The following is a 15,140-nucleotide window of genomic DNA, read 5'->3' on the forward strand; positions in this document are numbered from 1 at the left end:
GCCCCCAGCCCCTGCCCAAAACCCCATGCTGTTCATGGGGCAAGCCAGCTCCTTTCTGTGCATCCTGCCAACCACAGAAGCCTGCTGCAGGCATAAGCAATCAGGGGCCTGATCCTGCTTTCAGCAGAGCCTCCCTGCCTGCCCCTCAGCTGGGGGATGAGCTGCCACTGGGCCGGGAAGCCCCTGAGCTGTGGGGATGCCTGGCCCATCCCTCTGCAACAGTGGCACCCCTTGGGGCTGGCTGGACAGGCTGCCAGTGGGCCGTGTGCTGCCTAACCTCCCAGAGGCCCAGTCTAACTTCCTGGGAGTCCGCCAGCATGCTGCCTCTGCCTTGAGCCCGTCTGAGCTTCCAGCACCTTGCATACTGAGACGGGGTCAACTTATACAACGGATCTACAAAAATGCTACTCTTTTTGTACAGAAATATGTACTTATACACTATGTTGACCTATACACTGTAAAATACAGCACTGGCCTACTGTGCAGAGTAGCATTATACTTGACTAAATGCTTGTACACTATTTTGACAGTATTGGCAGAAAAGTATTGAGTGCAAAGAAATTCTTATTAATGGCAATTGTCAGTCATTCAGACAACCAAGTGCACAGTAACATGGTAATTTTTGTTTAGTGTGTTTTTGCATTTAAATCACCATCATTAAAAATAAAACAAACTACATTAGAATGTGGCAGAATCATTTGAGGTAAGCTGAAATGATTAATGGGTCCTCAGCAGTATTCCTCAAGTAGTCATGCTGCAGGGCAGAGATGTGTCTCTCTCTTTCCTGCCTTCAAAAACCTGATCACAAGACCTTGCTAGCAGTCCAAGTCTTTCTGACCCAGGGGCAAGGAACTGAGGCTGTATTATCTTCAATATTTTCATGGTAGTACATTATGCTTCACCTAGAGTCCTGGGTCACCTTATTAAGAGCTTTTACAATTGTGGGGCTTCTTTCATTTGCCCCACTCAAAAACTTCTCATTTTCAAACTCCAGTGTGGCAACCTTTCCTTCTAGTGGCTTCCTTCTGAGCCTCACAGTGCTGTTGTTATGGAAGACTACAAATGATATAAGTTACTTCCAGGTCCTGAGCTGAGCATAGTGTTCACAGCCTGACAGGCAAGATACCAGACTAATCCAGATCCCTACCAGGCAGGACACTAAACTACTAGACCAGCAAAGACATCGTATTCACAGGCCAAATTCTCTGCTGATGTAACATGTCAGAATTCCACTAGTGCCAGTGGAGATCCAGAACCTTGCACCAGAAGAGAATCTCTCCTCTATCTTTAGTATTTAATTCACATAGTGAAAAGCAGCAAAGCTTGGGCAGGTTTTGAGGTCCTACCAGTTTCCAGATGACACTCAACTATGTTTTTTTCCATCAAACCTGTATAGTGCTGTTTTTCTCCCAGCACCTACTTGAAAGCTGAGGGCAATGTTCTGGTGATCTGGGGAACAGTCAAGGAAATGGGTCATCAGTTTGGGGGAAAGTGTCAAGGAAGTAGATTAGAGGTTTTATCTGGCTGGTTAAAGGAGGTGTTGTGCCCAACACTCACTGATGGTCTGGGTAGTACTTTGGGGCACCTATACATGTACCCCACACCTGCTCTGACGTGTTCTAATTAGAACATGTTAGAGCAGACTCAATTAATCTAATCAGACTAATTAGAACACTCCAGCAGCCTTGGCATCATGTGCATCAGTGTCCCCATGTTCAAAATGGTGCTGGATGAGCTTTAACTAAAGCTCATCAAATGAGCTTTAGTTCAAGTACCCCTGCCACCATCATTTTGAAGTGCAGGGCAGTGAATACATGAGATGCTGCAGGTTTTTTAACTAAAGTGGCTCCCAAATTAAACTCGAATGAATTTAACTCAAATTAAAACACCCTTCTTTCCCCGCTACGTGCACACCCCAGAGCACATGTAAAGACATCCTTAGAGACCAATACCATGAGATGGTGTTGGAAACCAGTACCACCTACAACTGGCATTTAGTTAAAAGGTGTCCATATCTTTCCAATGTGAACCTCACCAGTTACCCACACCTTTGTGTCCAGCTGCAATAAAATAACCAGAACTAACCTGAAATGTCTCTTTGAACCTGCCACCATGCTCATTAAGGGTAAGTGTGGCCCTCATGTACCCAGGGAAGCCTGCTTTCAAGAACATCCTGCTCACGCTCTTCTATTTACATGTACCAACCTTGGAAACTGATGCAACATTTGAAGGTCTGGGATAATTTATTTAGTTTGGCCAGTATCACTAAGGGCATATTTTTGGTGCTGTGTGGGGGCTTTGGCTTTTGAACACACACTTTCCCACCTGCTCCCACTTGCACATGTCAAACCTGGAACTGCAGTGAATCCCCATAGATCCCAGACTGTCATTTGCATGACAGCAGCTATGGCAGTGTGCCCTGACTGGATTTACTGCTGCATTTCTGGGTTTGGCATGCGAGTGGGAGCAGGTGGGTGGGACATGCTCAAGAGCAGGTGTCCCCCCAGTATCACCACAAATACAGTGCAGACATTCCTTTAGTGATGCTGGCCAAAATAAACACATCATGCCAGATCTGCAAGTGCTGCATCAGTTTCCCGATAACTTCTGAGTCAGGAACAGAGCCCTGGAATCCTGACTTTGCCTATATTCCAAACACCGGCTCACACTTGTTTTTCCAATTAACTGTTTTAGCAGGGTAAGAACGTTAACTCTGCAGGGTGAGGTATCTGCAGCCTGCTATTCAGAGGTGTCACACAACCCCAGTTCCTAACAACATCTAGCAACTTTGGGCAAAGGGAAGGGGGAGAAAGCAGGCTTCCAGTTTTTTACATGGCACAGGCACTGAGCGTACTTATGATGTTTTATAAACAATATCATCACCGGCTTTGTATGTAACAAAATTTAACAAATGTTTGCAATCAGTTCAAAAAAACAGACTCCTTTATAACTGAAACACTGCAGAGCAGAAGACAGCACCATAATTATAATAAATGGATACTGCTGAGCTAGAGGCATATGGTGGAGTAAAATCTCCTTTCAGCAAACGCCATACACTTTGCCTAACATGCAGGCAGATATGCACTAGTCTATGAGTTTCTACATGGGAAACAAAGATTTGACAATGGGCAGTTCAGTCTGGCAAGGAAAGGCATGATAACACACAGTGTCTGGAAGTTGCTCATTGACAAATTAGGCTACAAAATGTAATGTGCAAATTTTTAAGTGAGGGCAATTAATTAACCATTGGCAAAAAATTACTGAGGACTGTGCAATTTTTGAAGACTGATTGGATAGTCTTCTAAAAAAAGCTGTTCTACTTCCAGTAAATGTAAGGTAGTCCTGCATAATACAGGAGGTCAGGGTAGATATACACAACTGTTGCCTTCCAGTCTTAGGTGCGAACTGCTTATCATATTTAAGAATTCATGCATTGGTGTCCGACCCCTTTCTAAGTTTGCCAAGGGTGCAGCAAGCACCATTCAAGGAGAACCAGGATAGAGCCATCAATATGGATCCATGCTTTACCAGAGGACAATACAGCAGATACAGTTTAATGAGACAAATGTAAGCTCTGCCTTTTGCTCCCATGCAGGGCGTAAACAAGCAGCAGATCAGGAAGGAAAGACTCCTATTTTGTCAGAAGCCCTGCCTTTTGACTGATTACACCTCCTCTCTGCCTGTGTCCCCCTGCACCAGCCTCTACTAGCTACTGCACCCATTCCTTTTTTGCTGTCTCTTTTATATCTCTCATTTTTTCCTTTCTCAATTTTTCTTTATCACTGCTCAATGAGTGACTGTATGCATGAGTGAATGTGTGTGAGTGCACGTTCATCTCTCTTTCAGTGGTCCTCTGCCTCCGAAGGAGATTTCTTGCTAGCTGGGTGGTCAACTTGCTGAGCAGCTGCTCAGAGCATGGTAAGAGCAGACCCCCTAGCCCATGACATATCTAAGATGATGATTAGTCCTTTGGTGTTGGACCAAGGAGCGGTTGTGAGCTTTTAGGTTATAATCTCAACTCTGCCACAAACATACCACGTGGCTTTGGACAAGTCAGTCTACCTTGTTGATTTGATTTCCCCACTTGTAAAATGGTGACAATATTCTTTACCCACCTATCTCATCAGATTATTCCAAGGACTAATTAATTAGTTAGTGCTTGCATAATCTTTTCAAGAGGTAAAGCTCTAAATATTATGATTACTCTACCTCAGATAGTTACAAACTTGGCATTTTTCAGGCATGCACCATTAATAATTTACCACGATAAATGGCCTGGGAACCTGCAAATATATGACAGCTACCCCCTGCTTACTAGAGAACCCTCAGCTGAGTATATGGCATCTCATTGTTCAATGTGTAGCTATGGAAACTTATTTATATCTCCTATATTAAAAAACATGCACACAAAGAGCTGGAGGGAGGCCAAGTTACCTCATAAAATGATGTATGAACACTGAGCCAAAGAGTCTTCAGCCTAATAAACTAAATCTGCCACCAGGCAGTTCGGGGAAATGAACACGTATATCACTTCATGTGCAAGAAGAGAAAGAGTTAAATAAAAAACAACTGAAAAGTACAAGCATAACAAAGTCTTCAAGGAACTTACTTGAGGGCAGTTTTATAGTGGTAGATGGCTTCATTGTGACGACCCTGGTCTTTCAGAAAATTGGCATAGTTGTAATGCACCTTAGCATTATGGGGCAGAGTCTTCACCCCTGAACTACAAATGAGAAAAAAAATAGAAAGTGGTTAGCTGTTCCAGTCTGACAATTCAGCTTTTCCTTCATGCCCTCTCTTTTGCAATTTGCGGGGTTCCCCTCGGGTCTGTCCTATGTCTGGCATTATTCAACATCTTCATTAATCTTTTGGATGATGGGATTGACTGAATGCTTAACATAGCTTAAGATAACACTAAATTGGGTGGAGTTGCAGATGCCCTGGAGTTCAGAGCTAAGATGCAGATAGACTGAACAAATGATCAGCAACAGTCAGATGAGATTCAACAAGGATAAGTGAAAAGTCCTGCACTTTGGATGGAATAACTGAATTCACAAATACAGATTGGGCAATGAATGGCTATGCTGCAGTGCTGTAGAGAAGGATCTGGAGGTTACCGTAGATGAGAAACTGAATGAGCCAACAGTGTGCTCTTGCTGCAAAAAAGCCAACAGCATACTGGGTTGTATTAACAGGAGTGTCACTTGCAAATCAAGAGAAGCGATCTTTCCACTTTATTCAGGACTAGTGAGACTTCACCTGAAATACTGTATCCAGTTTTGGGCCCCACACTTAATCATGGTCTACCACCTAAGACTGAGCACTGGGTCTCTAGTACCAGGGTTGCCAATTATCAGTAAATTTACTGATTGCCAGTAAAAAAAAAATCAGGCTAAAAATGGCTATTAGTAAACTCCATTAAAAAGCTTTACCTGCCAGTAAAAACACTAAGCAGTCACAGATTGACTAAAGCTCTGATAGACAGAGACCAGCAGTGCCACCTGGTGCCCACGTGCAACACTGTGCAGAGAATGCTGCCTCGGCCATGTGCTGTTGCTGCATCCTGCTGCATCCCACTACTGCTGTTGCTGCATCTCATGCTGCCTATAATACTGCTTGGTCTCAGGTAGGCTTCTTTGGGGGTCTGTGCCAGAATGGAGGGGGAAGGGCCAGCAGGAGTGAGACTGCAGGGTGGTCTGGGGAAGCAGCATGGTGCAGGATGCAGTCAGGGGTTTGGCATGTAGGAGTGAGTAGAGCACCCCCTGTGGGGGGGAGGGGCAATACAGTTTAAAACCATCACTGCAGTTGAGCAGAATTGCCAACTTGAGGAAAAAATCCATTTTTTTTTACTGACAACCATACTTTTTAACTATGGTTGATGTTAAACCCCTAAAATTCGAACACAGTCCTTGAAACTGGGGCCTGGCAGAAGTATTATATTTAGAGTTTCCTACAACAGAAAGCATGCTTTACAACCCTGGGCTGGGCTGTCTGTTCCAGAGAGCAGGGCTGGCACTGCCCCTCTGCTCCCTACCTGGAACAGTAAGAGCTAACTGACAAACAGGCATGTGTGTGGGGAGGGAGGAACCCAGCTGGGGATGCAACCCAGTCTATGGGGGGGGTACCACCCCCCCCCCCAAGCAAACCCAGCTGGGGTCTGGGACCAGGGAAGGGGTGTTAAACTACGGTTACCATATTTCCAATTTCAAAATAGAGGACATGTGTGGTGGGGGGGAAGAGATACATGATTGTCGGGGGAGGGCATTTATATGCCCCACATTCCTGACCCACAGCCCCCTGCCCCACAGGCCCGGCTGGTACCCTATACTCCTGATCTGTAGCCCCCTGCTCCCTCCCAGCCCTGCTCCCCACGTAGCTTGCTTGAGTGTGCATGTACACATACACACATACTCACCTGCCAGCAGCTGCCAGAGTCTGCGTGCAGAGCATGCTATTCAGCCAATTAACTTTCCCCACTGCCCTCAACCCCAAGCAAATGCAGAGGCAAAGCACAAACTTGGACACTTGCTTGCATTTTAAAAACCTACCAGAATGAGAGGGCAAGGAGCCAAAAAAGAAGACATGTCTGGGAAAACCTGGATGTATGGTAACCCTAATTAAACACCCCTTCCCCTACTCAAACTTAGTGCTGGCTGCAACTGTGGATTACAAATCCCAGAGGCACCTGGAAGCAGGAAGAGGAAGTGATGAGCAACACTGCAGAGTCCTACTACTGTGATTCTGGACTGCAAATCCCAGAAACTTCAGGGGCAGCAGGAAAAGGAAGTGAACACACAGTGAGAGAGCCACATTCTAGTGCCCCCAGCTTCTAGCCTGAGCCACTGTAGCCATGTGGCTGCATTTCCTGTTCACTTCTGTTTGAAATTAATCTGTGCAGCTTAGACTAACCTGCAAAGACTGAATAGATTCAGCCTTGGGATTTTTGATGTCTGTACTTAGCCACAGTATATACTGTATGCTGAGTTACATAAGCATTGATGAACAACAGAAAAACTGAGAAGAGAGAGTGCATAGGGCTGAGAAAGGACATCACTGAGAGGCACAAAGAGAAATACAAGGAACAAAAAAGAAAAAAAAAGGCACATACTTTGCTAACTCAATAAAACACCAGACTTGGCAGTGGTGTGTTAGCTTATTTACTTAACAGAGAGTGCAAGAGGAAGGGCACAGCTTATATGACTAAGAAAAACGTTAGAGACTGAAGGCAGTAACAGAAGAACATGTACTATAAAACCTTTATTCCTATGAGGGTCTAAGGACCCAGCTATTCTCCTGCTTTTATATTTAACAGAGGAACACAGTTGACAAGAATATAAATATAAGGCTCTCTAAATGATTAGGAGTAGAGGTGGGTGACTTTGTAACACAAGAACTCAAACCTCATTCTCATTCCTCCTTTGCAGACTGGTTAAGGCTAGCTTCACAGCTCTCTACTTTCCATCAACTAGCTCAGACCCTTCCATCAAAGAAAGGAGTAGAGGAAGTCAGCAGATTTCCAGTTTTGCTGCAATGCCTTGGCTATTTTCTCCAGTCAGCTCTCCAAGCAAGATTTTAATTCCCAAATGAGAAATCAAGCCCCAGAGCTTTTGTGTTGCTGAAAAATAACAACACAAAAGCTCTTAAAATAGGCAAGGGGATTAAGTCAAGATGAGAGGGGAAAAAAGAGTGGTATGTGTACCATAGGAGGCTTGACAATAAAGAGGAAGGACAGAATAGTAGGCCTGGAGGGAATAAGGTTGGTAAAATCAGGGCATCTCTGTGCACAGGCATCACAGATCAGATGAATGGGGAGGAGAGGTAAAAAAAAGAAGAGGGATGAGAGTGTTACTGGTAGGAAAGATCATCCACTACTAATGTAGTGCTTTACCTGTAAGAATTTTTTAAAGTACCTCAGGTTTGGTTTTTTCACCATAAAGTATTTCTCCATGCTTACCAGAAGGCACTAAGCCATTTTGTGACTAATTGCTAAATTAAATCAGTTAATTGATGCTATTCTTAAGAGGACGATTCTCTATATTAGTTTTCACAAAGATCTACTGCACCAGCAGCAAATAATGTGTGAATGCTCTGACTGTGTTAATATCCATTGGCCTGAGGAGCCATTAACGACACACTTACAACCTTCTGGGCATTACTGGGATATTAATTCTTATATAGAAAGCATATCATTACACCAATGACTCTCATAGGCAAAGACACATACATGAACTCAGAGCTTTTACCATCTCAGAGCTGCTCCTTGGCCTATGTGCAATGAGGAGTTGGTCTTGTTATGGCCTCTGCTGAGGCAGAGCAAAATGTTGAGAAGTATATTACATATTCAAAAGTACTTTGCTTCTAATGAGCTACCGCATTAATAGTTGGAGGGATAGCTTTTTAAATATTCTTTTTGTGACAACTTTCCCCTTTTAAATTTAACTTTAAGTAGTTGTTCAGGAGCCATCTATTAAGATTTCACAGATAAACTATAGCTGTAGCTTTTTGTATGTTGCATATGGGTGTGGAAAGGACAGAAATTGGTCCTGGTGTTGTTTGGTTGTTTTCTTCCCTTGTACTCAGCTGCTTACTCTGGCTGCTCTATTATTCATCCTGTCTGCGAATCTGAGGCTGCTTCTGAAAATGATCCTGACAAAGTGCGACACACACTACTTTGAGCAGCCCCATGAAAACACTCAGTTGAAACTGCTCTATCTGGAAATAAGTGACCAGAGAAGGGCCTAGGTGAACTACATTCATGAAACAATTCTATCGGGACACTGTTTTCCAGCTGGAAAAAGAAACAATAATATTCGTAACTAAAGCCAACTAGGAAAGGGTGGAGTATAAATAACAAAAGCAGAACACAATGTTTTTCCATTTCTGCTTCCCACCAACACCCCCTCCTCCCACAACTCCACATATATTCTTCCAACATGCATTTCCAAATTCTCTCACTTTCATTTTTCTCTTCTGAAAATATACTGTGACAACCCAAGTCGAGTAAGAAACAGATCCACTGAGCATAAAGGTCACTTCTCAGAAAAATTTCTTTCCCTGTTGACTACTAAGATGACTTTTAACTCTTATAAGTAAAAGACGAATGCTATGCAAGCCATTTTACATATACTTTCATTCCACTGTTAAAAGCAAATGTCCAGAAGTCACAATGATGAGATCAAATATGCTATTAATTACCCCTCGCATTTCCAACTTCAAACGCCAGCATCAGCTTCAAATCCCATTCAGTCAGTGCTTGGGAAAACACTCCTGTCAATAGTCTCCATTGTATTCTGAAGTGCAAGTTCTATTCTGCAAAGCCACTCTCTGTGGGGCACCAGGCTTATTGATTTTCTGTGATTTCCACATCAAATGTGCTCAGCTTACAAGACAAAGGACTTCTCACAGCAAGACCCATCAGCTCACCTGGGGCTCTTGGGGGGGGAAAGGCATGCTGGGTTTCTTTCATTTTGGATATCACCACCAGCAACAAAAGGTTCTCCATGGCAAATTATTCCCTCAATGACACGTACAGCCTTCCCCTTTCCTCCCCAAAACCTTAAATTGAAATTCAGAAGCATAAACGGTTGGGATGTATTAAACAGTTCTGTCAGTGATGGGCAAAATGGCACAGAATCCAACACACACCGCTTGGTTGAGCTGGCTTTGCAGAGTTAACAAGAGCACAAAGCAGTAAACTTTTATTGTTATTAGTTTAAATCACTGAAATCAGCAGACTTGACTTAAGGAGCAGATCTGCTGAGTAAGAAACTGTAATTTTTTGCACGGTTGCCTTTCCTACTTACTTCCTTTACCGGTTCCTCCCCCCCCCCCCGTATATACAGTCTCCCTTTTACCCGCCCCAGATGGGCATCCCACTCTACTTCATTTCTAGGACAAGTATCTATGTCAGAGCTCCTTTCCCTGTAGGAAGAAGGCTTTCATCCTCTCTAGAAGCCCAATCTGAAAACTATCCCAAAACCCCATTCCCCTAAAAAGACTCTGCTCCCCATTAATGAATGCATCACTGCCCACCCAGTCTCAGCACAGACATATCCTTCTTTCAACAGTCTAACTCTCCCAGCAACAAGGGATACCTTCTAAGGGCCTTGTTGTAAGTTAATTTTGAACAAGTCCTGGAGCTCTTAACCCCTGGACTGTCAACACATTAAGAAGCTTGTTATGTGGCACAAAGTTATGCCACTCCTGGACAGGATTCTCTCTTAATCCAAATAACCCTGCTTCTGTTCCATCAAGGTGTGGCCACTCCCCAGAGGTGTGCTGCTCAAGTGGAAGGTGCGACTGCAACTAGCACTAAACTGATCAACATTTGTGTGGCTCAAAGTGTAATGTGTAACAAGGCCCTAACACCTCCAGTCCCAAGTACTTACCACTACCATAATCTAGCCATTAGCTGAAGGATAAGCACAATGGAGTCCTAGCAGTCAGCTGAGGGAGCTGATGGAAGTACTGGTGGGCAAGCAAAGGGAGGGTTCCTGTGAGCTCACATCTGCCTGTTTTAGAGCTCCATTATGCAGACTCAACAGGAAGGAAGAGTCTGTGATTCACCTCCCCACTGACACGGAGGGCAAGGGAAAGAGGCAATATAAACCATTAGGATGTAAAGAGATGGAAGACCTGACTTCAGATTATTGAAAGAACATGTGTGCTAAAAAGGCAGCAGTGGGGTGTCAAATCCACATTATCCTAAATTCTTGCAGTTTCCTTTGTCTCTTCCAGCTGCTCCCCATCGATGGATCCCCTTAGCAAACCAATTGAGGGCATCAGGTCCTCTCCAGGACTAGCAGCCTCTACCCATATGTTCCACCCATAATGGGATTACACTAAAGAAAAAGCTGAAGCTCATGCTTACATTTCCACTCAGATTGATGCTAAACTAATGCATATGTACTACTCTTTACTCACTAGATTGGAACTGTACAGTAAAGCACATCTGGCTCCCGTGTGCTGAGGGATGAATGTATTCAACATATGTCACTGTGCTGCTGTGACTACACTGGCAGGACATTCAGCATGGATTTCATGAGTAAATACAAGCCAAGGGTAAGACTGGGGGGCATGAATAGATGATTGAGCTAAATTAATCTGTGGTGTAATCCCAGTAAGTGTGACAGAGTTATGAGGCATGAATTTTGCCTACAAATTCTGCATATAAAATAGTCTATAAATTCCTTGTTTTTCAGAGTGTTTTCCCTGAACTTCCCAGTACCCATCCTCTGTATCTGTTCTGGCGTAATGTCTGGGTGACTAGAATTGTGCTTAGTATTACAGATGTGGTCTGAATTAACACAGAAGCAATTATAGTTTTTTTTCCCTATTCAAAAGTAAAAGAACCATAAGGCTATACAGCTTTCTTTTGAATTGTTGGCATTAATCATGGAAGGTTTGGCCTGAAACTTGCACTTAAATTAATTGGAATCTGAGCCAAGGACATAATCACCACGGTTTCCATTTTTTAAGTAGAAAATACTGTTTATGGAGATAGGCGTGGCTTCACTTTTACACAATTCATTTCCTATTTCACATCTTTCTAAAGTTTACCTTAACAGAGCTTCATCTGCTTCAACATTGCAAAACTGAGTTAAAGATTTATAAAAACAATGCTAGAGGTCATGTCATTATCTCTGATGCTGAGAAAATAAAACTGCTCTGGCCAATAGTTTACACAATAAACAATCCATTTGCAAATAGCCTACATTTAAATTTTTACCTCATAATCAGACAATTGTTGAAAACATCTGGAAATAAATTTAATACATTTATCAACAAAACACATATCAAAGTGGGCTTTTTCAATGTAAAATATATAAGGCTATAAAATAAGGCAGTTTAGGAAACAGAAACCAAGAAGAACTATACACAATATATTTTTGACCCTTCGTAGTATTTGTTTGTCCTAGGCAAATACAGTGATCATACAAATTACTTCATGAAGTAGAAAATAAGCCATTCTTTTACAAAGAGCAAAGACAACATAAATAATAATAATGCAAGAGTAAAAGTTTTATTTTGCTTAAAAACACCTACTTCATGCAACAATAAATTGTGAGACATTTCTTATTTTAAAAAACAATGTTTTAAAAAGTTGAAAAGGAATTTCTTTTCTGTGGTCATTCCTACCTGAAAAGGGATTCTCTTGATAACCAGATTTCATTCTGTTTCACAGTTTTCCAAGAGAAGAGCAGCAGGAGCAGCAAAGCGGAGAGGGTTGTGGCAGTAACACCACATTTATTTAACCATGTACAGAGCTTTTTAAAACCGTGAACAAAAAGAATACAGTACCCCATGCTGGAAAAGCAAACAGAGAGGGAAAAAGATTACAGGTTTTGTTTTAGAGTTTGTATACAAGATTATGTCAATATTCCATGCAATACACAGTAACTTTTTTTAGATTAACTTCATTTTTCAGGAAAACAAATTCAGATTAAACAGTCCCTTCTTTTTTCCCTTGAAATCAATTCACAGCCAAACAAATGTATGTGTATGCAGTATACATTGTAGTGTTATTATGATACTTAGATAAGCAATCTGCTACATCATAATACTAATAATACTTAGTAGTGATATAGTTGCTTACAGCTCTCTAATGAATTCTCTACACAGCTTCAGCAGTATTATCATTCCTGTTTTACAGATCAGGAACCTGAGGCTAAGAAACTGAGCATCTTTTCCAAGTTCCCAGCAAGAGATATTCAGAGGCAGGATTAGAATTTAGGAGTTCTTAACTCCTGCACAGAGAGTGTCCCTTCTTACATGTAGGAAAGTGATTCTCAAGCAGGGTGCCAGGGTAAAGCGCATTGTACACACATGTTATTTAAGATTTGAAAACAGTAGATCTAAGCTGATAAGAGGCTGAGGTAAGTGAGGGGTGAGGAGATAAACATAAAGGCAGGCTCAGACTCTCCCTGCCTAGCTGCTCCCCTGCCCCACTGCCTGCCTCCTCTGCAAGGTAGTAAGCACTGTAATAAATAAATTAGTTTTTTAAATGCTGCTTAATTCACAAAAAGTTATGGAGGGGGCTTCAAGTCTGATGAGGTGTTCCTTAAGACTAAAAATACTCAGAACCACTGGTGTTGGGAGTTTAAAGGGGTTGAGCTGATGCTATTACTGTTTTCAAAGCTTAAATAACATGTGTGTACAATGTGCTTTACACCAAACAGCTCTGACATTACCTATCCTGTCATTCATACTGGTAATACCCTACTACTCCTCAAGAATCAAACTAATAAGGAACAAGGTAGTTCTCAACCTCTACAATATCACAGCCTACCTCCAACACCATACACAGCACCACAATCCACCTACCCCTCAACACTACTACCTGCCACCCCACAGCTGGCTTCCATCCACCCCTCCCAACACAGAAACATAGAAAATTAGGGCTGGAAGCGACCTCAGGAGGCCATCTAGTCCAAACACCTGCTCAAAGCAGAACTATCCCCAACTAGTTCACCCCAGCCAAGGCTTTGTCTAGCCGGGTCTTAAAACCTCCAAGGATGGAGATCCCACAACATCTCTGGGTAGACTTTTCCAGTGCTTTACTACCCTCCTCATGAGAAAGTTCTTCCTGAACTTCTCTTGCTGCAACTTGAGAGCACTGCTCCTGGTTCTGTTATCTGCTACTACTGAAAAAAGTCTAGCTTCAACCTCTTTGGAACCATCCTTCAGGTAGTTAAAGGCTGCTATTTAAATACCCCTTCAGTCATCTCTTTTCCAGACTAAATAAGCCCAGCTCCCTCAGCCTCTCCTTAGAAGCCATGTGCCCCAGCTCCCTCACCATTTTTGTTGCCCTCCACTGGACTCTCTCCAGTTTGTCCACATCCTTTCTCTAGTGGGGGGCCAAAAACTGGACACAGTACTCCAGATGTCGCCTCACCAGTGCTAAATAGAGGGGAACAATCACTTCCTTAGATCTGCTGGCAATATTCCTACTAAAGCAGCTCAGTATACTATTAGCCTTCTTTGCAACAAGGACACACTATTAGCTCATATTCATTTATTATTCACTATACCCCCAGGTCCTTTTTTGCAGAGCTGCTGCTTAGCCTGTCAGTGCCCAGCTTGTACTAGTGCATGGGACTGTTCCATCCAAGTGCAGGACTTCGCACTTGTCCTTGAACCTCACAAGATTTCTTTTGGACCAATCCTCCAATTTTTTGTGGTCTCTCTGAATCCTAGCCCTACCTTCCAGTGTATCTACTACTCCCCACAGCTTGCTGTTATCTGCAAACTTGTCAAGGGTGCAATCCATCCCATCTTCCAGGTCACTGATGAAAACATTGAATAAAACTGGATTCATGACTGACCCCTGGGGCATTCCACTTGATTCTGGCTGCCAACTAGACATCGAGCCATTGACTACTACCCTCTGAGCTAGTTTTCTGTCCACCTTACAGACCATTCATCCAATCTGTACTTCCTTAGCTTGCTTGCAAGAAAGTTGTGGAAGACCATATCAAAAGCCTTGCTAAAGTCAAGGGTGTAAGTTGTAGCCAGGCTGGTCCAAGGACATAGGCAGACAAGGTTCTTTGGGTGAATCTGATATCTTTTTAAAGCAGCCCCTGGTTGCTTTACCACTCTACCCAGGAAGAGCACAGACTATCTGCAGATGCTTCCTCAGCCTGACAAAGGGTGTTTGTGCCCAAAAGCTTACTAAGAAGAATTTTTCCAACTATTTGATTTGATCTAATAAAAGATATCAGATTTACCAATAGAACCTTGTCTGCCTATGTCCTTAGACCAACATGTCTACAACCTACACCCCTGAAACATGGATGATATCACATTTTGCCATTTGGAAAGGAAATTACACAACATGAAAAAGAAAGAAGCCTGAGTACTTCAGACTTTTTCTTCATCCTCTGTTACTAGGTTGCCTCTCATTTAGTAAGGGACCCACACATTCCCTGATCTTCCTCTTGTTGCTGACATACTTGTAGAAGCCCTTCGCTTCCCTTGTTAGCTGCAATTCCAATTGAGCTTTGGGCTTCCTGATTTCATCCCTGCATGCCCAAACAATACTCTTATGCTCCTCCCTCATTGTTTGTCCAAGTTTCCACTCCTTATAAGCTTCCTTTTTGTGTTTTAACTCACTGAGGAGTTCCCTGCTAAGCCAAGCTGGC

At 42.9% G+C, this 15,140-nt stretch overlaps 1 protein-coding gene across 2 annotated transcripts in view; it reads right to left on the reverse strand.

Annotated features, from left to right (window-relative positions):
- Nucleotides 1-15,140, reverse strand: part of TMTC1 (transmembrane and tetratricopeptide repeat containing 1) — a 239,641-nt gene that overhangs the window by 66,712 nt on the left and 157,789 nt on the right. For both annotated transcript variants that reach the window (XM_019544610.1, XM_019544611.1), the window contains exons 10-11: nucleotides 12,139-12,306; nucleotides 4,610-4,723 (exon numbers count right to left, since the gene is read on the reverse strand). In XM_019544610.1, coding sequence (XP_019400155.1) covers nucleotides 4,610-4,723; nucleotides 12,139-12,306 — 282 coding nt within the window. The remainder of the gene's footprint in view (nucleotides 1-4,609; nucleotides 4,724-12,138; nucleotides 12,307-15,140) is intronic.

Source organism: Crocodylus porosus, unplaced genomic scaffold, assembly GCF_001723895.1.
Source record: "Crocodylus porosus isolate Cpor-Errol unplaced genomic scaffold, CroPor_comp1, whole genome shotgun sequence".
Classification (NCBI taxonomy): domain Eukaryota; kingdom Metazoa; phylum Chordata; order Crocodylia; family Crocodylidae; genus Crocodylus; species Crocodylus porosus.